Raw genomic sequence first — 26,688 nt, 5'->3', positions numbered from 1 at the left:
ATTTTTGCATAATTCTATTTATATTTACTTCAAATGGAGGGAAGAAAAAAAGATGACTTTTCAGGAACTCAATGTTAGAAGTTGGCTTACATGGTTTTATTAGACTCTGAGTGATAACACACAAAATATCCAAAGTAAAAATAGATAGAGAGACTTAAAAAGATTGCCTCAGATTATGGCTTATTTACCATATGAACTATAAGTTCCTTAAACAAAAAGACATGTCTGTGGACCCCATAATATTTAGCATTATACTTCATATGTGTAAGTTTACAAATACTTGATACATCAACACAATATAAAACAAGGGCTTATAGCAGATATTTCACAAAACTTACTTTTGGAAAGGCCATGACAATTTCTCTGGCTTAAAATTTTGGATCATTAGAATGTCTCATTGGAGAAGGAAATGGCAACCCACTCCAGTACTCTTGCCTAGATAATCCTGGAGACAGAGCCTGATGGGCTGCTGTCCACAGGGTCGCAGAGTCGGACATGACTGCAGCGACTTAGCATGCATGTATGCATTGGAGAAGGAAATGGCAGCCCACTTCAGTATTCTTGCCTGGAAAATTCCTGGGATGGAGGAGCCTGGTGGGCTGCCGTCCATGGGGTCACACAGAGTCGGACATGACTGAAGCAACATAGCAGCAGCAGCAGCAGAATGTCTCATGTCCTCCTGATCTTAAGAGAAAAACACCGAAACCATAACTTAAACCCTACTTTTATTAGCCTACTTCAAAAGCTCAAAGGCAGTTAAGGAGGGTATCTGACTACCATTTTAGAATGTAAATAATCATAAAGTACCTGGATTTTTTCCAGAACTATATAAACATAAATTAAAGAAATGTTTGTGCCAGAGGATATTAAGTTTTTGAGATACAACACTGTTTCTTCTTTCCAGGGTCTTCAAGTGCACTGAAAGAAACATGTAAGTGAATTTGCTTTCTAAAACTCCAAGTGACATCACCTAGGAAGGATGAGTCAAGAAGGGCTTCATAAAGTTGAATAAACTTGGGGCCAGGAAAGGTATGTGGGGGTCAAGAGGCGCAGTGTGAGCAAAGCAGACGTGAGGACCTCAGAGAACGTGGAGCACAGTATACTGAGCAGCAGTCTCCAAGTTGCCCCGATGCACATCCCCCTGATCCTACACCCTGGGGGCCCCCTCCCCCTCCCACACTGGGCCAGCGCTGGTCTGTGTGACCCACAGTGTGTGGCACAGTGGTGGTAGTCACCTCCAGGACAGGGTGATAAGATGGCAGATTCTTTCCAGGGCTCTCCTACCCACCTTGGCACACTTTCTTTTGGATCATCGGCTCTGGGAGAAGCCAGGCGTCAGGCCTGGGTGCTGACTGCAACCTCTGATAGGTTCTGCAGAGGATGAGCCAGAGCCACCTGGTAAAGCTGCTCCTAGATTCCAGACCCTCAGAAACCGAGATCAGTGTTTGCTGTTGTAAGTGGCTAAATTTCGGATCAGCAGTTACGCAGCAACAGACAGCGAACACATGTGTTGGTACCGAGTGTCCTCACTGAGTAACACAAACCTAAATTGTTGAAATGGTCTGGCATCAGACCACGGTCTTCGAGGACAGTGTTAGTGAAGAAGCTGCTAATAAAAGGCCCATGGTGTTTCACAAGGTGAGGTGGACATTACTAGAAACCAGGTGATTTAGCTAAGGTTTTCCACCAGAGAGCTCAAAGTGCTGCCTTGTTCTCCTGCTATGTACAGTTGAAAAAAAAAAAAGAGAGAAGAGATAAACTAAATGAAGAACAGTTAAGAGCGAGCCAGGATTTGATGGTTTGGACTGTTTGCACTCTTCCCAGATTGCAAACAGTGCTCCTATTCAGAAATGGATTCTGAGTCAAGATCAAATGCAGGGCACTGACAGAAAAACATGCTCTAAAAGCTACGATGAGGGAGTAACTATAAAATATTTTGTTAAGACTTCAGAAAGATCAAAGATGGTGTCTTAGAGTACCATTTGGGCCAGACAAAACACTGCTAAACAGAACTGTGTGCTTCAAAGATTCTCTCAAACAAACAACAAGGCTTTTAGGAAGCTTAAGGGTGTTTTCTCACAGCAGGAGCTCAAGGCAGAAAAAGGTTTATCACAAAGAAGTTCATGGGTGAGGCTTTTAATCAATGGAACAGACTCCAGTGAAATTCATATAAGATCCACAAAAGTTTTTCAAATAATTATAAACACAGAAACATTACCAGCTTGACCTAATGGAAACAAGAGACAATACAAAAGGAAAAAAGGCCGTTGAGTCCTGAAATTTTGGTAGGAAGCAAGTTAAGAAAACTCAGTAGCAAACAAACATGTTTTACCTTCAGGAGAAAGAAAGGGTGAACCAAATGCCCCACGGGCAAACCTGAGAGCTGGGTATGAATCATACCCAGGAGCTGACACTCACCCAAGGAATTACCATCATGCCTGACTGGATTTCAACAATGCTGAGGACCAGAGACTCCCTGTGCCTACCAGCCCTGCACTCTGCCTCCCCTTGAATAGGAACATTTGTACCCCAAGTCTGACCCAATACTGCATATTGGTGGTGGCAGAGGGCGGGGAGCAGATACCTCTTTAGCAGTATAGGTTGAGAGGAATTTGTACTTGAGACACTGAAAAAATTACATTTGAGAAGCTCAGCTGTACCTGAAGCCAATCTGGATGAGATCCTCATGCTGTAATGGGATGAGACTTCGGGGGACTGTGGGAGCAAGAATACTATGCATGTGGTCAGCTGTGGCAGCCAGCCTCCAACGACCCCTGCCTACACTTTGCAGGGTTGGTTCTGTGACCAACAGCATGAGACAAGAGTGATGGTGTGTAACTTCCAAAATTAGGTCACAGAAGACTGCTCTCTCTCGGGTCCCCTCTCTCCTGCTACAGCCCTGATCAACAGCTTTACTGGGACTCTACGAAAGACCCCAGGCCAGCATCACCCACATGAGCTGGTCCTAAGATCCCCAGTCCTCAGACACTGTGAAACAGTTTGGAAGTAATCTGTTATGCAGCAATAGCTAACTACTCCAGGGCTGAAGGAGGGGAAAGAAGACTGGAAATGAAGAGAGTGGTCAGAACATGCAGGGCCCAGGGAACCCACGAAAAGGTTTCTGCATCTTATTCTATCAGAAAAAGGAGCAATTTAAGAATTTTAGACAGTGAAATGACAACCAGACTCACATGTAAAAATACCACCTAGACAACTTTAGGGGGGTGTAAATCTGAAAACTACAGTAGGGAGACCAGTTAAAGAGCAATTACGAACCCTTCAGGATTAAAAGGTATCCTAATCTTTTAACAGTTTTTCTTAGATTCAAATGCATGGATGTACATAAAGGAGCAGTCTCAAGAACTGAAAATATGTGGAGCACAGACAACTACATGGAGTATCCTATGACAAACCATGATGGACAAGAATATATTAAAAGAAGAATGTGTGTGTATAGGTATACAAAACGGAGTCACTTGGCTGTACAGCAGAAATGAACACAACATGGTAAATCAATGATGCTTCAATAAAAAACTTATAAAAAATAAAATATCTAAACATTTTAAAAAAAGAACCACAAGCATCCCCATGACTTTCCAGAATGTTCGAGGGTGAGCAAATGGCAGTGTTGAGAAGCACTGCAGAGGAGGGAGAGCTCTCAGACGTTCAGTAACAACAGTTAAGGCCCATCTCCTGGGTCCTGAAACAAGTGTGCTGCACAAAAGGACTGTTTTTCACAGATATTTTTACACAACCATACAAGAGTGACAGGCCTCGAAGTTCATCGAGCCACTGCTGTCTACCTAGAGGGACAACCCCCTCCTTTGGGCTCTAACCCCATCTCTAGCTGCAGAAGGATATTTTTAAAACAATATTTATTTGACTGTACTGGGTCTTAGTTGCAGCACATGAGACTGTTAGTTGTGGCACGAAGGATATATTCATATTTCCATGACTAGGGCTGGAACCTGGGCCCCCCCCTTTGGGAGTGCAGTCTTAGCCACTGGACTACCAGCGAAGTCCCTGCAGGAAGGTATTTTGTGCACCCGATGTTGGCTGAATAAATCCCACCATTGTTCACATCCATTACCAACCGAGTTCAAGACTTAACAGCATCACTCTAGCTCTTACCACCATTTTCAGCTAATGTCCCCTAATCTAACCCAATCTTCCCGACACTCCCAAACTCTTCTCCTCTGTTCTCTAGAATTAAGATTTATCGGTAGGCAAACGCTTTACAGCCTCAACTTCTTTCAACTTTCCCTCCTCTTCTCGCCCTATTTTGAGGCTGGAGCCCTTCCAGAAGCTGCTTATCTTCCCATGTCCCACACACGCATAGATGGGTAAAGGTCCTCCTTGCCTCCCACTGCCTCTCCGATGTCCTTCCAGAAACCATAACCCCTCAGATGTTCACACCATCACTCCTTCCCGGAGTGGCCACATCCACCCTGTTGCTGTCACAGAGCTCACAGTCGTCTTCTCAAACACCCCCACCTCGGGCACATCCTTAGTGATGGATGATACACCTCATACCATGACCCTCTCACCCTCACTGACTTACTTTTCCTCTATGCCCTCTCAGTCCCCGCTCCTGTGGTTGTTACCTCTAGACCTGCCTTAACCAGTAACTGCGACACCTCTGAAATCTAAGTTCAAGCACCTCACTGTAACTGCCACCCTCCTGACTTAAGTCTCACTCATTCCAGAACGCCTCCTCGCAACAACGCTCTTTCAGGGCATCCTACACCAGCTCCCTAGGGTCTTTTTCCCTCATTACCCAGTTCAGACCCCAGGTCTATTGTGATTGCATATCTCACACACATGGGTAATCTCCTCATCCCTCTTTTCCCCCCCTTTGTACTTGCTGGGCAATCCTCAACTGTAGAAGAACATTATACACCCACTTTAGTCTTGAACTCGAGTTGAATATTTGAATTCATATGCCCAAGTGAGTGGACTGGTCCCACTTTAAGTAAGTAAGTGTTAGTCGCTCAGTCATGTCCGACTCTTTGCGACCCCATGGACTGCAGCCCACCAGGCTCCTCTGTCCATGAGATTTTCCAGGAAAGGATACTGGAGTGGGTTGCCATTTCCTTCTCCAGGGGATCTTTCCAACCCAGATATCGAACCCAGGTCTCCTGCACTGCAGATTCTTTACCGACTGAGCTACCAGGGAAGCCCGGTCTCACTTAAAATGGTCACAATTACTGAGCCCCCGGCTGATTCATCAATCCTGTTCTATTTCTCTAGTCAGTGAGCACCTCACACTCACCTTTGTCTCTCAGCCTCCCTCCCTCTGAGGCGATGACCTCACCTCACACATCACAAAGAAAAGAGAATCGTAGGGAAGACACCCCCATCCTCCACTGCCAATGCTCAAACCAGTGTACCATATCCTTTCTTACTTCTAAAAAGGAAAAGTACTTCTGCTCTAATCAGACCAATCCTGCCAAGAAATGAATCCAGGGAAAGATAGTAAACAGTTTTTATGAACAAAGCCCTTGAGTAGAATAGGAAATAGGATTATCTTATTCTTTTTAAAGACAACAGTCCAACTATTACATTAGTTCTAATAACTTATTTATAATAGCTATTTTAACATTTTTTTTTACTAATTCTATTATCTGGGTTATTTCTACATCTCTTTTGGTTGACTAACTCTTCCTTAGTTATTAGCTTTTCCAGCTTCTTTGCATATCTGGTGATTTTTTTTTTAAATGGACACCAAACATTAAGTTTTATGCTGTAGGATCTTTTAGTATTCCTTTAAGCACTGTGAGGCTTTCTTCTAGGACACACTTATCTGAAATTACTTGGCTCTTTTTGAGGATAGTGTTTAGTCTTTATTAGGGTGAGCCCAGAACAGTTTAGTCTAGAGCTCACTTGGCCCTACTACTAAGGAAATAACCCTTTGAGAACTCACATTGGACACCCTCTGCATTAGATCTTTCCACTCTGGTCAGTGACGACACAACTCCCAGTCCTATGTGAGCTCCCAGGAACATCCCTCCTCCTTTCCAGTTGCTTCCCCACAGACAGGCTCAGATCACTTTTCAGCTGGAGAGCCCAGGGACCTCTTTGGAGACCTTTTCCTGTGGCCTGGGAACTCTTGAGGGAGTGGCCAGTGCAATGGAGGACTCAGCTTTGCTTCCCTACTTTGTGTCCACTGGAACTTTGGAACATTGGGTGGAGAGGGAGGTGGGAGGGGGGACCGGGATGGGGAATACATGTAAATCCATGGCTAATTCATTTCAACGTATGACAAAAACTACTGTAATGATGTAATTTAGCCTCCAACTAATAAAAATAAATGGAAAAAAAAAATCATTTGTTGATTTCCCCATCCCCTCCCCAGCCATTTTTTCAGCTCCTCCCATAGCAGAACTATTCCAAGGAGTCATCCAAACTTGCACTGACCCTTTATTTATAGTATTTCTTCTGTCTCAATCACAATTTCCTTCCCACCACACTATCAAGATAGGCCAATGGCATGTATTAAATTAAACGGTCACTTTTCCCTCACTCATCATCTCAGCGGCCATAGTTGACAAATTTTTGAGACAGCTTTAGACTTTCTTCTTAATTCTCTAAGAGCGTCTCCTCTATCTGAGCCTCAACGCAGTTTTAAGAAACACTCACATCCCAAAGGCTTTCATATTGACAGTACAGCCCATGATGTCAGAATTGTACCTGCAATGCAGACTGCTCTAAAGCGTTACATTCTTGCACAGGCCAATTAAATACGATAAGAGGCACTGCAAACTGAGTAACTCCATCGTTCACGTATCCTCCCCCTCTTTCATTTTTCCATCAGTAAGCCACCTAATCAGCCATCCACCCAGCTGCTCAAGGTAAAAGTCAGGGATTACGACAGAGGATGAAATGGTTGGACGGCATCACTGACTCAATGGGCAAGAATCTGAATAAATTCTGGGAGTTGGCGATGGACAGGGAGGCCTGGTGTGCTGCAGTCCATGGGTCGCAGAGTTGGACATGACTGAGCAACTGAACTGAATCCTTGATTCTCTTTCTCCATCTAGTATCTTCTGATCTGTCAGCCAACTTCTCTTGGTTCTACCTTCAAAATGTGCCTCTAGTCCATCCACATCTCTTCTTCCCTAACATCACCTAGGTCACAGCCACTCTTGCCCAGTACAGATCATTCTGCATGCACAGTGACAATAACCTTGAAAAACAGAATTCAGATCATGTCCTCCCTTGTCTGAAACTCTAGAGGCTTATTACTTAATTTCAAAACAATCCAAACTCCGTGTAGTCGCCTGTAATAACTCAGCAGAAATGGGCCCACCTGCCTCTGGGCCCTTCACTCACACTCCCCAACCCTATCCACAATGCCCCCGCTGCACTGGCCGTGTGCACCCTGCACCTCAGGTCTGCCTGGAATGTTCTCCTTCAGATCCTCAGAGGGCTGGCTCCTCCCTCGTCAAGTCTCAGGGCCCATTCTTTGACCCTCTCACGCACAGAATTCTCCTCCTTCCACCAGAAACTCTGTACTGTCTTGATCCACTGCCACTTTTTATCCATTTGCTTTTTGTCTGTCTTCCCATTAGAATTCAGTCATTCAATTAAACAAAGACTGCACACTTACTATGTGCCAGGCATGATTTCAGGTGCTGAAAATACATCCATGAATAAAGCAGACACAAAGTCCCACCCTCACAGAGCCTGCATGCTAGAACACAAGATCCATGAGAAAGAGAACTGTTTGTTCACTGTCGGATCCACAAGACCTATAACAGTCCTGGGCTCACTGTAAGTGCACAATAAATATTTGCACTCTGAAAGTAAATGAAAATGAATGATTTATCTATATTTTCTTAGTCTTTGTACAATATAAATATACTTCAAAAATCTTCACTCAGCCACTAGAACAATGATCAGATTCTTAATTTAGACTTCAAAACAGTCATATTTATATTTTCTTTCCCTTTTAGACTGCATTACTCTATAGTAATTACTTTTACAGTAAAAGCATGAATTTGCAACCCTCAGTACAAAATTCTGCCTCTAATTTCAAATTCTCCTAACAGTAAAAGTGTTCTGCATCCACTTATATTCTTTAAGTCCTTTAGAACACAAGCTTTCTAGACTAAACTGGAACTAATTACCCATGTACCCAGACTACTTTTACTTCTGTGTAAACTGTTTATATGTGCAAATGAAGCCATCAACTAATTTAAAAAATTAATGATTATTTTATAAACACATAAAATGCATATGGGAATGGATCTAGTGCAGGGATAACATAATATACCCATTATCACAGGAAACCCTACTTCATCTTGCAGAGCCCTACTTCCATCTTGCAGTTAAGAAAACCCAGGTGCACAAGAGCACACACAAGTGTACATATACACACACGTGCGCACAGCTGGAAGCTGGATGAGGCCTTAGGTCTAATAACTCCCAGTCTGATGCTTTCTCCAATTAATAATTACCTAAACTTAAAGACACAGCTTTCTATAACTACATCATACAATTCTCTAAGGGTAGGTGACACATCTACACTAGACAATTCTAAAAACAAAGGACTATACAAGTGGAAGTAGTTCTGAACAGCAACAGAAAGCAAGGCCACACTGAGTATTCAATCAATATTTGGTAACAATGCAGTGTGTGTTTATAGCATCCTCACATATACTATCTGACACTCCTGAGCGCCACCTCCCTCATGAGGTAGGTCAGGAGGTTGGCACATGAAGAGACTGAAATTCATCCTGTAAGGTTAAGCGACTTGTCAAGGCCACAAATGTCAAAGTGCATCTTTCTCAGAGGATATACAACTGGTATTTGTGATTCTATGATAATCAAAACAATTCATCCCAGTACAGAAAAAGATCTGAACCTATATTAAATCATACACAGAACATTTTCAACCTCAGCTTATCTTTCCCCTGGACTTATTCTTAAGGCTGCGTCATATTTCTTCAGCCAGTACTTGCTATACTGAAGGAAATTCAACCAAAATGATTTGCTTTAATAATCTGTTGCAAAACTCCCAAACTCTCACCATGCATATTCAAAGTTGACTCAACTGTTTAAAGACAACCACTATAACACATAAATGAAGGGTTTTATCTTTTAAAGAACTGATTATATCTCTATTAATTAAAGAGAAAACTGAGATTATGGGTCACAGTAGATGTATTAACTATGAATTTGTTTTTGGTTTTCATCTACCTACAGTGAGGCTGGTGGATGAAATACAATTCATATATTTAAAGGTACAAAGTCAGGTATCTGCTCTGTTTAAAATGCTGCAATTTCTCAAAATCATTACCTACAGTCACAGTGTTTAAAAAACTTGATCAAGGTAACTCCAAGTAATTCACTGAAAGAAGTTCAAACAAGTTGTCTAAAGCATCTGAATCACTTGTTTTCCTGATGATGTCCCCCCAAATTGATTTATCCAGTTACTATATTAGTATAAGTCACACCTTAACGGTTCAAAAGCTTACTTTAAAAGACACAATCTAGTTCAGCCTGCATATTTCATCCTTTCAATACTGCTTCTGAACTTAAGGAGACTCAGAATTCATTTCATTCCCAAGTTACAATATAAAATTCTTATTTCCTTGTGGGTTGTCTTCTTTTAAGAAACAATCACAAACCACACTATCATTCCATGATATAAAACATTATCCTCTGCTTTAAAATTGTTTTAACCAACTGCTGATAACAAATACCCTTTTCAGAAAAATTGAATCACAAAGTCAAGAATCCACACCTTCATATATATCAAATAGAACTCTTAAAAAAAAAAAAAAGAACACTTGCCATTACATACATATACATCCTCTGATACTTTACCATTACTATTACTACAGACTATGATTTAGTAAAACCTAATCTGTTTTAGATAAAATACTAGGAATGGCTAGTTTAATATTTAATCTTGGCCACAAAATTATGAACCTGATTATTATTCCTTATTTACAAGATTTGAGCTCTCCTTTATTTAGCTGGTACTTTTAATTAAGTGTTGCTGATTAACAGAAAAGGTAGTAGTTCTGTATAAACTTCATTACAGGTCACAAGCACCCACCAAACACCATTAGATGCATAAGCCCATTAATTTTCAGTCTTGTTTTGTGAGAAAATGAAGTCTGATTACAAATGATAATAATCCCAAATCTTAAATATCAAACCGCACACTGAAACAAGAGCTAATATTAACACTTTAGGCACCAGGCCTGACAGTTTTCAAGAGGCTCCTTTTGTAGGTAAGAGTCCTCAGTCCTCCTCCATTGCTGAATCAAAAGTATCTTGGGCAGGACAGAAAGCTGAAACTAGACTTTATTACTGCTTCTCAGTTATCTTTGATTTTAACTGATTATTTGCTACTTAATGGAAAAACCCCAAATATTCTCCATTCCTTTCTAATTCAAACTAGCTGTAAAAATTAAGCTTTGCTTCCAGTGCAATTGAGATTTCACATATTTCTTTTCACTTCCAATACAGTGCACAGAATAAAGGAATCTAGATTCAGTACTAAGAAATTTTGGTTTTCAAAATTTTAAAGAAAAATAGGATCCTTAGTTTCTTTTAAAAAATGAGAAATCAAACTTTTAAACTTATCACCTTGATTTAAGTTTGTTTTTATAAAACAGAAAAACTATAGATTTTTTAATAAAGTTTTGAAAATGTAGTGGCTGACTACTTTTCCTCTTAAGAAAGATATGTACCTATGCCCAATTGAACCCTTAATTAAAAACAAAAAATACCTACCTGGCTACTTCATAAACCTGGTTTTCTTAACACTGTATACTGGGCCAGTAAGAACAGTTTGGAGAAAGAAAAGATAGGTGTCTGAGACTATTTGTCCTACTAAAACTAAGTGTTGGCCTGTGATAACTGGATCCTACTTCTAACAGTTCCAAAGGTGGCTGTGTAGGACAATAACAAGGCGAGATCACTATAAACATCTTAATTACATCACACATCTTACCAGAACCAGTCTTGGTGACAGAAGAGAGTTTAAGCCTCCACCCTTACAGGAAGAGTCACAGTCTGGCATCCCAATGGAAAAAGAAAAAAAAAAAAAACAAAACTACTAGAGGAACCAAGCAGTTCCACTGTGCTGAGCATCACTTTAAAACCTCCTTTTTCAGAATGTCCTTTCTGAAATGAGAAGTATCCATAAAGGAGAATTTTAACAATGGAAAACTCCAATTTGAACCAAAATAAGTCAACTTTTAATAAAAACATTTGACAGTACTGATACCTTGGAAAAACTATCCTTTCATTTAAAGGTAAAGCCATGGCACTAAGTAGTATCCAACATTTCTTACTTAGAAGATGATACTCTTAAAATGCTAAAAAAATTATCATGGTGCAACCTCTGGCCCTGCTATTTAAATTTTTGTCCCTTTTAACCCCAGAGACTTATTTCATATTTAGAGCTGACAGTCTATTGATTTCCTAGGATTTGAAAATTACTTGTTATTCATTAAACCAAAGCCCTTATCAACTGTTACTTTATGATGTAGCAAGTTACAAGGTATAACATTATATACCAATTCAGACAATAAATCTCTAGCATCTATGATTCAGTCAAGTTCTTTAATTCATTACAATCTGTAATTATTTCTCAATCTTCATTAAAAAAAAGGACTAAACAACTAAGTTCTAAAGTTGAGTAAAATTCATGTTTGGAGGGGACCTTCTACTTAAAAGTTGTTTTTTAAAAACTAAGAGATATGCCTAATTAAGGCAGTGCATTTGGCTTATAATGTAAAAATTAAATGAAAATACATTAATGTTATTTTCTGTGTTTAGACCTAGCATTTCTGCCACATTTACCACAGAAACAAAATATGGTGACAATTATCAGGAATGGTTCACACAACAATTTTAATAAGGTGACCTATACACAAAACTGTTCTCATCTAATTCTGTCCCATCTTTCATGATCAACTCCTGACCCTAACTAACGTGTCAGAGGCAGAAGTTTTAATCTTTTGTCTTTATAAGAAGCATATTCTTCTTCAGCGAATTATCAAAAGGACTGCTTTTCTAAGGCTAACTCAGTATTCAGTTACCTTTATTTGTGCTTAGTATACATTTTCAATATCAACATTCTACTGTTAATACTGTGATTGGAGCTATACAGCCTCCTCTGGCCAGCATGAACCACAGGACTGGAGAGCAGCTGTTCCACCTGGGACTGTTTACATTCTTCTATTCAGGATTTATTCCTGAGGTCTCTGTTTCACTGGTCATAGTTTTGGTTGGATGTGAAGTGAAACAAATTCTAAACGGATGATAGGAGAAGGTGGTCTGAGAGGAGGAAAAAAACCCTAAAAAATAGGGACTTTACATGTTAGAAAATAGTAAATGTCAAAATTCTTTCAGTGAATGAAAATTATCTGTAAAAATTTAATAAGCATTGGTACTTCAGCTGGGTTCAGCTCTGATCTCAGGCTGTGGCTCTTGAGACAGTCCAAAGTGTTCAAAGAAGCCAGACTTCAGTATGTTTCTAAGTGTTCTGTGTAGTGCTATCTGTTTTTATCAAAGCTCTCCAGTTCCTTGGCGGTAAAACAATGGCCACAACTTAATTTCCAGGTCAGTGTTAACACCACACCCCCAACTTGAAAGCATTATTTGTAAAACTTAAGAAACAAAAATAAAACCAAAAGACAAGATTCTGCAGTCACAAGTACTTTAATTTTTAAAAACAAATCACTTATTTAAAAATAAACAAACGGCACCATTCTACTCTAAAAGTTGGGAACAAGCAAAAGAAATTCTGTCTCACAGGTAACGTGCTCGGAGTCAGGACTAGACAATCTCAACTACTACACACGCTAAGGACACTACAATCCGAAGGAAGAGTCAACTGTGACAACTCTTTGACTTTAAAAGGTTGAACAACCCAAACAGTTTCAACAGCTTTATTTTCAAAATCAACAGTACAGAGCAAAATTTCTACATTAAAAAAATTCCGTACAGTCCCAAATAGAGGTATTACAGTATAGTTTTACACCACAAAATTGTAGTACCAATCCAGCGACTCCTCGACTTCTTGAACTGTCAACACACTGCCCCCTGTTTAAGCGGCTGTACCTGAAAACCAAGGTATGCAATTCCCTGGAAGGCACCGGGCGACACTGACAAGGTTCTGGGGGAAGCGAGAGGAAGTCTTGTGTCTGAGCCCAACTTCCAAGACCAGCGACAGCTACGACACAGGTCTGTGAGCTGTCAGCATTCACACACTGAAGCCCGCCCATGGAAAACATCTCCCGGTTAAGATTTCACTCCACTTGAGTTCGGTGATGGATAAGAAAGAACCCCTTTTCTAAACGGAGATCTGTTAACATCTACTTAGACTGGGTCTTGTCTCCCGCAGGTTGAGAAACCAGAAATCAGGCGAACTTAGATTTTTATTAGGAAAAGAAATAATAGAGTTACACAGGCTTTAGAAGAGCCACGGAGTTCCCTTCAAAACCTGCAACATGCTCTCAAGGACCAAAGAAAAAGTCAGGAGGAGTAGGAGTTGACAACCCTCCGATTAAGGAGGACTCGGAGAAATGGATGCAAAAGTCCCAAAAAGAGGACGTAGGACGAAAGTCGGCTCTGGGCTGCTCGCCGACCCCGACCTTCCGCTGCAGGACGCCCGCCTCCCCCGCCCGGCCTCTCGGCGGGTCCACGTGGGCCGCGCAGCCCCGCCAGCCTGCGGGCCGCCGAGAGAGCACGGCCACCCGAGCGCCCGGAACCTGCGCTCCCGGCGCCGGCGGCGCGCGAAGGCCGAGTCGGCCCCAGAGCGCCACCCAGCGGCCCGCCGAGAAGCCTGCAGGCAGGGCCTCCGCGGCCCGGCCGCCGCACCCCCCCGCCGCCCGCCCGCTCCCTCTCCGGATGCACAAGGCCCAGCCCAAGCGCTCCGACCACAAAATGGCTGCCGGCAGCCTCGTCACGTGACCCCTTTGTGCCTTTCGGGCGCCCGAACTCCGCGGGCCCCGGGTCCGAGGGGCCAGGGTCGGCGGGTGGCCCGAGAGGAGGCCTCGCCGGGCCGCGACGGCCGGGGGTCAAGGCCGGGGGCCCCGGGGTAAAGGCCCGGCCGGCGACGGGAGTCGGCGGCGGAGAGAAGATGGCGGCCATTTTGTGTGGGTCTGCGCTCCGCCGCCGCCGCAGGCAGCGGAGGGAGCGGGGCCCGGCGACGGGTCGGACAGGGGAGTTAACACGTACCGACTCCTCTTCCTTCTCCATTCCGGTGGGCATCTGCGGCGCGGCCCGGCTTATCCAGGCGTATTCGTGCAGGTCGGGCAGATCCTCACAGCGGAAAACCGGCAGCGGCTTCGAGGCGTCTAGCGCCCGCGCCCGAAACGACAGTTTACTCATCTCAGGCGCGGCGGATGCCTCTCCGCTCTGGGGAAACGGCCCCGGCCAGCGGGATCGTGGAGAACCGGGGGTTCGGTCCCCACTCGCCCACCGCTGCCGGGGACTGGAGGGGCGGAGCGCGGAGCCCGCCGTCCGGGCGCTCAGAGCCGCCTGGAGGTGGGAGGCCGAGACGCTCCGCTCCTCTCTCGCTCGCTCTCCTCAATACGCCGTGGCCAACGCGGCGGACATTAAAACTCCACTGTGCGCTCTTCAGCCAACCCCAGCCGTTCCCCACACTGCAGCGCGCAGCGGCGCGGGCACGCGGGGGGCGGCGGGGGGGCGCGGGCTCGAGGCCGGGCGCCGGCACGGAGCGCGCGTCCCGCCAACCCCCGGCGCCCGGCCCCGCTCCCCCGCGCCCGGAAGCTCGGCCCCCGCCCCCGCGGTCGCGGGCGGACCGGCCGGGTCGGGGCGGCGCGCGGGGCACTCGGACGCCGGGGACCACGGCCGGCCTCCCGCCCCGCGCGCCCGCCGTCCCGCGCTCGCTCCCGCCGGCGCCGTTGGCTGACAGGCGAGGGGGCGGCGAAGCTACAGCGCCCCCGCGCGGCGGCTCTCGGCGCGGCGGCGGCCCTGGGCACCTGTCAGCGCCGGCGGCCCGGTCCTGGGTGAGGGAGCGGGCGCCCCCAGCCCCGGGCGGCGCGGCGTCTCAAGTTTCATAACGAAACTATAGACGCCATTCGGGCCGGGATGCTACTTTGAGTGAACTTTTTAACCGGCCATTATCTTTACGTGTAAGGAAACTCTGGACGGTATTTGATCGTCTCCGCTTGGATCCTGGGTCAGTTCCCATCATTGCGCTCAGTGTAAACAGGAGGCGTCCTACGTTTGCTCCAACTAGGGTTTTGGTGGTTTTATTTTTTCATCCTGCATTTTTATCGACCCACAGTCAAGTTTATTGTCATTGAAGCCAAGGGAATAATTAGCGGGCGCTGTAACCCTTAGGGAAAAAATTTAAAAGCAAGACCTAGTTCACATTTTGAGAGCCGATGATTTTTTTCTGCACTGGAAGAAAATGTTGCTTCAACATAACCATGGGTTGACACTTATTTTTACCTTTACTTTATTGAACCATGGGTTGACACTTATTTGCCCTCTGAAAAACGTTTTACAATTATTTGAAGATTACTTATAGCACTCCTGCCAAACCACCCCCCCCCCCAAATTTAGAAAGAAAAACTATTAGAAGAGTATTTAGATGGATGTGATGGCTACCATGTGGTTTATATTACACACGAAAATGAGCATCCAGAGAGCCCTCTCCAGCAGAATATTTTAAAAACCCGAAAGACTGTTGCGGTGGGTTTAATAGGTTTGGCAGCAAAATGTCAAATATTCACCGAGATCCAAAAATGCTCTGTACCTCCGCTTTTCTCCCCAGGGGACACATAATAAAAATAATCACTTCTTAAATACTGGGTTGGATGGGAACTGTTATTAGCTTAAGGCACAGAAGCAAGGTGCTATCTTTCAGGCTGGTTTAGCTACCACCCGGATGGGGTGGGGAGAAGACAAGGAGAAAACAGGATTGCAGTTCTCCAAAATTATCATCAAACTCAAATACTGACAGCTCCTGCGTAGCAGACATTCACCTACAAGTCCTGTACTAAGAGGATGCATTTACTGACTCAACCAGCAACCTTTCTTTGAGACCTCAGGGGCCCTCCGAGTACCTGCTAATTATTCAGTGGGGCTTCCCTGATGGCTCAGGGGTAAAGAACCCGAGTGCCAATGCAGGAGACTTGGGTTGGATCCCTGGGTGGGGAAGATCCCCTGAAGAAGGAAATGTCAACCCATTCCAGTATTCTTGCCTCAGAAAGCCCATGACAGAGGAGCCTGGCAGGCTACAGTCCACTGGGGTCTCAAAAAAACTGGACACAACTTAGAGACTAAACAACAACAAACGACAATTACTCAGCACCCACAGGACTCCCAGAGGAGCTTCCGTGGTTGGAGTAGGACCCATAGACGGAAGCTGCCACACCTGAAGTAAGTGTGAGGATGAACGCTCAGGCTTTTTGGGACCAGGCAGCAGTGGCACCCAGTCCGTGGGGAGCGGCTCTAATGAAAACATTTGGGAAGGATTTTTGGAGGAGGTGATATCAGGGTAAAAACTATGTAGGTTACGTATGGGTCAAGGTTGCAAAAAAGAAGAGAAGAAAGGTATCTTGGGCCAGGTGAGCAGTTCATGGCAAGGCCCAGGGCCCTGAGAGGGTGTGTCACACTCAGGGATCCTCACCACACCATGGCCCATGACAGCTGCTTAGCCACGTTTAACAATTCTGAAAATACTGGCTGAATATTTGTATGGTAGGTCTCACCAGGCTACATATTGTATTTCTGAAAATCCTAGCAGAATTCAGTTGATTTAGGAACCTAGAACTAAAATAGTCTTAAGTCATGACTGAAGCACCAAGAAAATGAATATATATATATAATACATATACATATATGACCCTTATTAAAACAACAGTCTATAGGGACTCCCTGGTGGTCCAGAGGCTAAGACTCCATGCTCCCAATGCAGAGGACCTGGGTTCGACCCCTCATAAGGGAACTAGATCCCGAATGCTGCTACTAAGAATTTGCAGGCTGCAACTAAAGATCCTGTGTGCCACAACTATGACCCAGTACAGCCAAATAAATAAATAGATATTAAAAATAATAACAGCCCATAGATAACATTTTCTATATCCTACAATAGATCCCCTGGAGAAGGAAATGGCAACTCACTCCAGTATTCTTGCCTGGGAGCCTGACAGGTTATATAAGGTCACAAAGAGTTGGGCTCGACTTAGCAACTAAACAACAACACAAACAATAATGGGCACTATACAACTAAGTTCCTTGTTCAATAGAAATTCTAGACTCACACTTCATGGAGGGTTCAAAGAGATCCTTACAAATTAAGCTTGCCTTTTGCAGGTGGTCTGCCTGCCAGGAGACATTTTCTTTCTGCCACTGATCCCCATTCAGCTCAATGCCCTGGATTTCTGACTTGCAGATCTTACTTGGTTCCCAAAGGCCCATAGATTGCAGCCCCAAACCTTACAATCATTCAGTTCACTACCCTCCCTCCTATGGGGCAGGGGGTATGGCAGTGAAGGCTCCGGTTTAATTTTCTTCAGCATCCTTTATCCAACCAAAAAGTCACCTGCAAGAATGACTAATCCTGTCCTGCCTTTCACTTTTTCTATTCCCAGCTAAAACTTCCTTTTTTCCCCCCTAAGTATCCCCAAGAAGAGTGATATGAAATTCTCCATCTTACAAAAGATACATACTACTAACATGAAGTTGTATATACGAAACTTTCCCCAAAGGGAAACTTTTAGTTGGGAAGGAATTTGCAGTATTTAATACAGTTTTGGATTGATGCCACAAATATTTATTACATAACTAGGCAACACACAGTACCATCATTGCAGAGGCTATAAATACAATACTGATAAAGGGATGTCCACTTAACAAAATGAGCAGAACCAGGCTGATAGTGACATGTAGTGCTCTGGGAGTTCAGAAGGAAAGCAGTCGGTTCTAGGTGTGTTGATCAGACATTATGGGGGAAACAGCACATTATTTGGTTCTGAAGAATGACTACTATTTCAACTGGTAATGGGAATGAAATGGTAGAAGAAAAGGTCTTCATAGAAGAAGGCAATTCTATGGACAGAAAACGGGGAGGCGGCAACTACCAGGCCTGTGTGAAGATGAGAAGGTTGATTTGGCCGGGGTTCAGCAGGAGGTGACAACAACCCAGGTGTGAGATAAAACAGTCAAGAACTTGGGCAAAAGGGGCAGGAGTAGAAAGGACAGAGACATGTTTTAATGGCAATAATAATCACACACTATCATCACTTTGAAACCTGATTCATTTCGACTGGTTTCAAATATAGAACGTCTGGGACTTCCCTGGTGGTCCAGTGGCTAAGACTCCATGCTCCCAAAGCAGGGGGCCCGTGTTTGATCCCTGGTTGGGGAACTAGATCCCACATGTTGCAACTAAAGATCTTGTGCACCGTAACTAAGACCCAGAGCAGCCAAGTAAATAAATGAAAGAATATTAAAAAATAATAATAATACAGAACGTCTGCTTAAACAACAATTGAGAATGTGTCAAATGCGATAGCTCTGACGCTGTACTTTGCTGTATACAATAAACCTGAAATTCATTTCCTTCTATTAGTTTATACCCAATATGAGCCCAAGTCTTAGTATTTCTTTGAAACTGCATCTAGGATTTGCAGCCTTATTTCCATTCCCATTGTTTTCACCATCATCTCAGCTCTCATCACTTCCCACCTAGAAACAACTTCCAGCCCAAGTCTTCCTTCAGTCACTCATTCCTTCAATAAGCCGTGGTGAAGCTTCTACTTCATAGGAATCTGCGCTGTACTCTCCTACCAGTGCCTGGTGGGGATCAGCAGTGGCTGGTGGAGGCTGTGGGTCCCTGGGGCTGTGTAGATACAGTATACAGTACACAGCTTACTGTGGAGATACAGTGCAGACTGCCCTTCAGGGATTCGCAGAACCCTGCATGCATGCGTGCTCAGTCATTTCAGTCATGTCCAACTCTTTGCAACCTATGGACTGTAGCCCGCCAGGCTCCTCTGTCCATGGGATTCTCCAGGCAAGAATACTGGAGTGGGTTGCTGTGCCCTCCTCTAGTGGATCTTGCCAACCCAGGAACTGAACCCATATCTCCTGCGTCTTCTGCATTGTAGGCAGGTTCTTTACTCACTGAGCTACCTGGGAAGCCCTTGCAGTGCCCTGCATGCCCCCAAATCAGGGTGGCTAAAACCCCACTTCCGCCTGTGTCCTCCCTTCCCCAAGTCATGTATTCATCTTGCTCATTAGACAGAGCCATTTGGGGGGGTGGTGCATGGTTGCTGAGGCCTCATAATTTTGCCTCACTCTCCAACATTATTTCTCCTTAACGCTTAAGACAAACAAGCTCTTCACTCTGGCTGGTTCGTCTCATCACCATCTTTAGAAATCAGCCAAGTCTTTCCTGCCTCCAGGTTTTTCTTTATTCCTTTCTCTCTGTTCTCCCTGTCCAGCTTCAGACCATCTGCTTCTAGCTACTGAAATGCTACTTCACAGGAATGTTTTGAAGATTAAATGAAACAACCCATGTCAAGCATTTATATGGTCTCTGGGCCACAGTAAACATTCAATAGATGTAAGCTATGTTATTATCTTTCAAAATCCGACTCAGAGATCACTTCCTTCATGACACTTTGATATCACTTCTCTGGGTTCTAATTTCCTAGTCCGAAGAATAAGCAAGTAGTTAGGTGAATTCAAAATCATTCTTAAGTCTAGGTCAATCTTTCTCATCTCTGAACTTTTAATATATTGTTCAATCAGTAAGAATAGTAACTACCATTTATCGAACATTTACCTGTGTCAGGCCATGGAAAAGTACATTTTAAATGTGTCATCTCCCTTAATTCTCAATATCTATGAAATGCATCCTGTTAGAAAGGTTGCATATCCTGCCTGTGATTACAAAGCTGGTGAGAGGTAATGCTGAGTCCAGAATCTCTGGGTTCTGATTCCACATTGGAGCCTCAGAAACCAGATTAACTGAAGTGAAGAATGAACTGAGAGTGAGCTTGGGTCAGGAGAGAGAAGGAAAGGATGTGTGTGTGTGTGTGTGGCTTTTCAGGTCATCACTTTTGTTGTTGTTGAAGATGGGAAAGATGTGGGTATGTTTGTTTGTTGACAGCAAAGAATCATGTAAATAGATTAACTTTAGCACGGTCTTCCTCTGAAACAGGAGGGAAGGAAGGCAAGAATGGATACTAATCCAATGAAGTTAAATTCTCATTGATGGGATGGTAAGATTTAAAAAACAATCATGATTTCAGTTTGGGAACTGGAGTCCAGATTCTTCTTCCTTTCAAGCATTCAGCAAATCTTTTCTGGACGTTTACTGAGAGCTAGACAAAGCTGAGAGCTAAGAATAAAGTAAGATACTGTGTATTTACTTTGGGAAATGTGAAATTAAGATGTATAATGCACAATGCCCTCAACATTAAAAATGATACAGTGCTTTAGTTGAGAGCTCTGTGCCAAAGGACTAAAAACATTTTCACCTGCAAGAATCATTTTCCTTCACTTTCTTTTTATTTCATAATAAGCTATAGAAAGAAATGGCGTCAAGTAATTCTTCCAACATAACATTCAGGAAAATAAAAAAGAGAAGACTTTTATGATGTGCTGTATGTTGGAAAGCAAATGTTGCAATTAAACAGCAGCATTTTTAACAGGTTGTCACAGAAACAATATCTGAATGGCTGATTTCTCTACAGAGTTGACTTATGCATGAAATTCTATATATAGTCTTTAAGAATAATGTCTTATAGAAAATAAGATAATTCAGAATACATCCAGAAACAGCCTGCCTCTACCTTAAAAGAATAAAAGGCAAATTATTAACCCTAGCAAACTACAGCAGGAAAGACTCAAAATTATTTCAGTTTAACTGTGTCTCCAATATACATGACTAAAACCAAACGTCTGTCTGAGAATCAATTAGAATTTTACAAAATCTACAGAATGGTTTCAGCATTTCTACTGGGGTTAGGGAAAAAAAAAAAAAGACAATGACATATGATACATCTTATTGTGTAACATAAGATCCTAAATTTATAGAAAACCTATTCCTAACAGAGCAAGATTTTGCCAAAATTTAGACCACCATCCCAGGTCCCCTAAATCCAATCTTTCCCTCACCACCCTAGGTGGGCAGCTGAGGAGCCCGCTATGGCAGCATTTTAACAAGGACACTACTAGATGAAGTTGGGGAAGTGGCCATTGTGTGTGTTAGCTGCTTAGTCATGTCCAACTCTTTGCGACCCCATGGACTGTAGCCTGCCAGACTCCTATGTCCATGGAATTCTCCAGGCAAGAATACTGGAGTGGGTTGTCATTTTCTTCTCCAGGGAGATTTCCCAATCCAGGGATTGAACCTGGGTCTCCTGCATTGTAGGCAGATTCTTTACTGTCTGAGCCACCAGTGGCAGGAGGCATAAATAGGAAATCATCTGGAACTTAAATAATCACTTAGTACTTAAGAATGTCATATATATTAATTTTCTAGAAGAATAAAAGTCCATCTTAGGAAATTAGAAAAATTGAAAAAATTAAACCACATATACTAAAAATTTTGGGGAGTATTTCTCTAAACTGGATTTTGATAAGTTATTGTTATGTTATTGAATCCAATGACTGGCACTCACTGACAGACACTGTCTATAGCCTGGGTGTGGGTCCAAGTTTGTAAAGGGCAGAAGGATGAAAATGAGAGGGAGGGGCCAGGGAAACATAGGAACCTCTGGTGCCTTACAGTCTTGAGCCCGTAAAACATACTAGTTGATTGTGACACAGATTAGTAATAGTATAAACAGTACACGAGGGGTGAAGGGATGAAACTTAGAGAAATAAGAGAAAAAACTGCTCATGAAGTAGAAATTTGTGCTGAAACATTAAGTGAAAGTTACCAATGGGTGGTAGACAAAGAAAGATGGACAGGGACGAGGACATTCAAGAGAGAGACTGTGTGAATTCCCATTGCGCCCATGACCCAAGAAAGGAAATTACGTCTATTAACATAGTCACCTGAAACATCAGTGAAATAAACATTTTACTTTCACTGGATGTATTCTTCTTTACCATACATTGAGTGACACTGTGTCAGTTGCTTAGATAAGCACCCTGGTGCGTCCAGAGAAAGGAAGGGAAAGTGAGTGATTTCAAAGCTGAGGAGTGAGGTGACAGGTGTGAAGAGTGATTCATGGAGCAAGGAGAAGGGGCTAGGGACCGGAGCCCCAGGGAACACCAAGAGCTGGGAGACAGCGGAGGCAGAAGAGCAAAAGAGGTGGGAAGAAGCCAGGTGACCATTCAAGGAGGGGATCAATGAGGAGAAACCAAAAGAATGGGGAGGCCCCTGGAGACAGAGCAACCCTGATTTCTATCAGACAGCGTGGGCAGGAAATTCACTCTGGTGAGCCGAGACAGCGGTAGGAGTCACAGGCTGAGCCGTGCCTGAAACATGTTAATCATTTACCAGGCAAGTCAAGCCAGGTCAGGTTTTGAACTGCCTTCTTGTGAGACTTTCCTTACGTACTTGCTCACAGGAGAGAGAGCGCCTGGAGGGCAAAAAAATAAGTCAGGTTCTGGGACACATCATCAGCACCTTCCATGCTACACATTAGCAGAAAATTAATTGCATTATGTCTCCAGTCTTCACAAAATCCTGGTAACAAGAGGAAGTAAACCATATCTTCCATCTTTAAAATTGCAGAAACTAATACACAAAAGACCAACTGGACTTAAGTGAGTTACTGACCAGGGTATATACACCACACCTAGATCTTAAAATTTCTTCTGAATTAGGCTTGCCAAACACTAGACTCATCAGCCATAAACAACTCAAGGACACTGTGGTAGCACATATATTTGGACATATATTTTAACTTTAATAGATTTATTAATAAAGCCTGTTAACTTTTTTGGCGTTTTTATTCCTTCCAGTCTTTCATGGCTTGTCTTTCATTTTCTTGTTTTATAACATTGGAATAATATTGTCTATTACCTTGTAATCCTCACTCCTCAATATAATTTGAGATAGTCCCACTTCATTCAATAGTCTTCCCAGATGTTATCTTAGTGTTTTTCAGAAGTATGTTTCATAAACCACTAATCTGAGAAGTTATGTTCTGAGATGAGAGTTCCATAAAGAGTTTCATATAAAACCAGTAAGTCAGGGAAATAACTGCCTCTTTAAAATATATAGAGGCTCACAATGTACAGGCTCAAAGAAGTCTTGCAGAAATACTGATGCTTAGAACAGTATTTTCCAAAGTTATCTCACCTTGCAACCCTTTACCATGTACTATCAGTTACCTCGTTTTATAAAAGTACATCTTGGGACTTGCCTGGTGGCTCAATGGGTAAGAATCCGCCTGCCAATGAAGAGGACATGGGTGTGATCCCTGGTCTGGGAAGATCCTACATACCGCGGAGCAACTAGGCCTGCACACAACTCTAGAGCCCATGCACCCTAGAGCCCATACTCCGCAACAAGAGAAGCCACCACGATGAGAAGCCTGTGCACCACAACTAGAGAGCAGCCCCTGCTCGATGCAGCGAGAGAAAGCCCGTGTGCAGTAACAAAAACTCAGTGCAGCCAAAAATAAAATAAAACTTTGAAAACAATATTAAAAAAAAAAAAAACGCACACCTTGGCAAATTCTAACCTAGGCAATTCAAGGAAACAGAAGTTTTTTCTGATCAAGTTATTTAATTACTTAAGAAGTCTGACATGAACTTTGAAAAAGCATAAAGTTCTTATAAATGTAAAAATGTATCTGTGTTACCACTTCTTAAAATTTTTATCCTGCTAAAAACAGTGCAAGTAAATCAGGCACTAGAACTGTGCAGGTTGCTATACTTTAGCAATACGTTTGGTGTTTAACACTAAATTAACTGAAATGCTTAGCTACATTTCTTTCTAAAAGTTTCTTTACTAAAAAGGACGTATGGCTGGTTATCTGTTTCACCCTAGATAATATACATGTTTCAATGCTGTTCTCTTGAAACATCCCACCCTCGCCATGAGACAAGTGCCCAGGCCTGGTGCACTGGGAAGACCCAGAGGGATCGGGTGGAGAGGGAGGTAGGAGGGGGAACTGGGATGGGGAATACATGTAAATCCATGGTTAACTCATTTCAATGTATAACAAAAACTAATGTAATGATGTAAAGTAATTAGCCTCCAACTAAAAAATAAAAAAAACAAAAAACAAAAACAAAAAAAAAGAAATCAACTACTAATTTACAGGCAATGTAGAGGTCAAAGAAACAAAAGTATACCACAGAATACAATCAGAAAAATCCTTATTCTGGGAAACTCTAAAAGACAAATGACAAATAGTGGAGCTAGAAAGATTCTACCTTTTGACATAAGCAGTGATTACAAAGTGTTTATCTTAAAATAATTCTTCAGGTTGTACATTTGTTTTAAGTAGTTTTCAGATTCTGTATTACGTACTTAATAATTAAGGATTCTTAAGTACCCAAATTATAATGTCATAAAGTAAGTGAAAAAAAAAAAAAAGGACGTATGGAACTTTGATTCAGAGATTTTTTTTACTCTAACTTAAGTGCTGTGATTCATGGGGTCGCAAAAAGTCGGACACAACTGAGCGACTGAACTGAACTGAAGCTCTTGGAGCTGCAGTTTCTTCATCCATAAAATGGGACTCCTACACAATGTATCACATAGGTTGTTACATTGATTCAGTGAAATCATTAGCAAAGAATTTAGCATGGACCTGACACAAAAGTCATGCTCATTACACAGGAGCTATTTTTTTAAAGGATATTTTTTATTCTCTTCCTGTTAATAGATCATTTTACTTTTCTGAGCTTTATTTTTGTACACTTAGTATAAAACATAACACTGATTGTAAAGGTTTCAACACTCTTAGCTAAAGAAACAAAACAAAACTAAGAAATCCTCAAATGAAACCAGAAACCAAGATACATATATAAAATTATCTAAACTATTATACCCATCTTCCAGAATCTTTCTGTTTTGTTTCTATGTAGGAGTTTTGTTTCTAATGTTGAAATCTACAAGGAACTCTGCAGTACCCACCCCTCTCCCCACCCCTCCCACCCCCTCAACTGATAACTGATTCACCAGGCTGTTGCCCAGTGATGGCTTAATCTCCAAATCTAGTCAAGCAAGCTCTCCAGGGGGTCAGGGCCTCTTTGTACAGGTTGCTACCCTTTCTCTCAGGGTGAGTGCTTTGTGTAAAGAGTCCAGTGATAAATAACATTTTGCATTCAAAGTAGCAACACAGCATAGTGAGATACAGCATTAGCTACTAGAGGGAACATTGGCTTCCACTTGAAAGGTCCAGATGCTAATCTCAGGCCTACCCTTTACCAGCAGCATAAACCTACAGAAACGATTTCATCATGGGGCCTTAAGCATCTCTTACACTTGGACTGGCTTCCCAGGTGGCAAAGTAGTAAAGAATCAGCCTGCCAGTGCAGGAGACGCAAGAGACTTGCCTTCGATCTGTGGGTCGGGAAGATTCCCTGGAGGAGGAAATGGCAACCCACTTCAGTATTCTCCCCTGGAGAATTAATGGACAGAGCCACAAACAGTCAGACATGACTGAGTAATATGACATGCTTGGTCTAAGAATACTTTTTCTTCTCCTTCTTAGGCCAATATGAAGAACAAACACACTATGGCTTAAAAAAAAAAAAAAAAAAACAACTTTGATAATTGCAAAGTTTTTTTTTTTTTAATTTCCCACACAAATATACAAGGGAAGACTATACTATTTTATTTCTATTTCAACCTAGTGGTCAGGAAGGGCATACATATATTAGCTCCCAAGTAATACACTGAAACAGAAGATCCCTCAGCTGTTCAAATCATGCAGTTGATCACAGAAGATTTCATTCCTAGTCTAAGGCCCTTTAAGCACTTCCTTAAAAAGGAAATATTTAAGGCAACACCAAAATTCACCATTTTACCTATTTTCAGTAGTCTTTTTCTTTCACCCCTTTTAATTTATCTTGCCATATTTCTTCAATTTATTTAGAGAGTGTGTCTAGCACAATATAAAATTTAGGAAATGTATGGTAAGTCTGAATTATTTTGAGACAAGCAGGAGCTTTAAGAAAAATTGTTAAGAGTGTAATATACAGTAGTTAAAAGTGCTGGCTCCAGACTCAGACATGATTTGGGTTTGAATCTCAACTCTGCTCTTTCCTAGCTCTGTGAACCTGAATAAAATTTTTAACTTCTACCTCTAATACAGAGATAACACATACCTCCAAGTATTGTTTTGAATAGATAAATGAGCCACATAACCAAAGTTACTGACTTCTTACCTTGGCCAGGGTGCTTTACATGTATGATCTCCTTTGTTGTTGTTAGTCGTTAAGTCATGTTCCACTCTTTTGCATCCCCATATACAATAGCCCACCAGATCGCTCTGTCCATGGGATTTCCCAGTCAAGATCTCCAGGGGATCTTCCTGACCCAGGGATCAAACCCATATCTCCTGCTTAACAGGCAGATTCTTTACCACTGAGCCACCAGGAAGCAGGATCTCTTTGAATCCCTATAAAGTCTTACAAGATGGCTCCAACGCCTCTCCTCATGGTGAGACTTCAAAAAGTGTTAGATACTATTTCATCAAAAACTCTTGAGTATTCTTCTTAAGGATTAAGAAGCAGTTTCCAGTTGAGGGTGGAAAACTGGTT

At 42.6% G+C, this 26,688-nt stretch overlaps 1 protein-coding gene across 4 annotated transcripts in view; it reads right to left on the bottom strand.

Annotated features, from left to right (window-relative positions):
- Positions 1-26,688, bottom strand: part of EPC1 (enhancer of polycomb homolog 1) — a 99,946-nt gene that overhangs the window by 55,649 nt on the left and 17,609 nt on the right. Inside the window, exon 1 of one of the 4 annotated variants that reach the window (XM_020876360.2) lies at positions 14,206-14,860. The exons of 2 other annotated variants lie outside the window; for them this stretch is intronic. In XM_020876360.2, coding sequence (XP_020732019.2) covers positions 14,206-14,358 — 153 coding nt within the window. In that variant the 5' untranslated portion in view covers positions 14,359-14,860. Of the gene's footprint in view, positions 1-14,205; positions 14,861-26,688 lie in introns of those variants that run through there. One more of the 4 variants, XM_020876361.2, reaches the window with a different exon arrangement.

This window comes from Odocoileus virginianus, chromosome 9 (assembly GCF_023699985.2).
Source record: "Odocoileus virginianus isolate 20LAN1187 ecotype Illinois chromosome 9, Ovbor_1.2, whole genome shotgun sequence".
In the NCBI taxonomy this organism is placed as follows: domain Eukaryota; kingdom Metazoa; phylum Chordata; class Mammalia; order Artiodactyla; family Cervidae; genus Odocoileus; species Odocoileus virginianus.
This window is presented reverse-complemented; position numbering and strand designations above follow the sequence as displayed.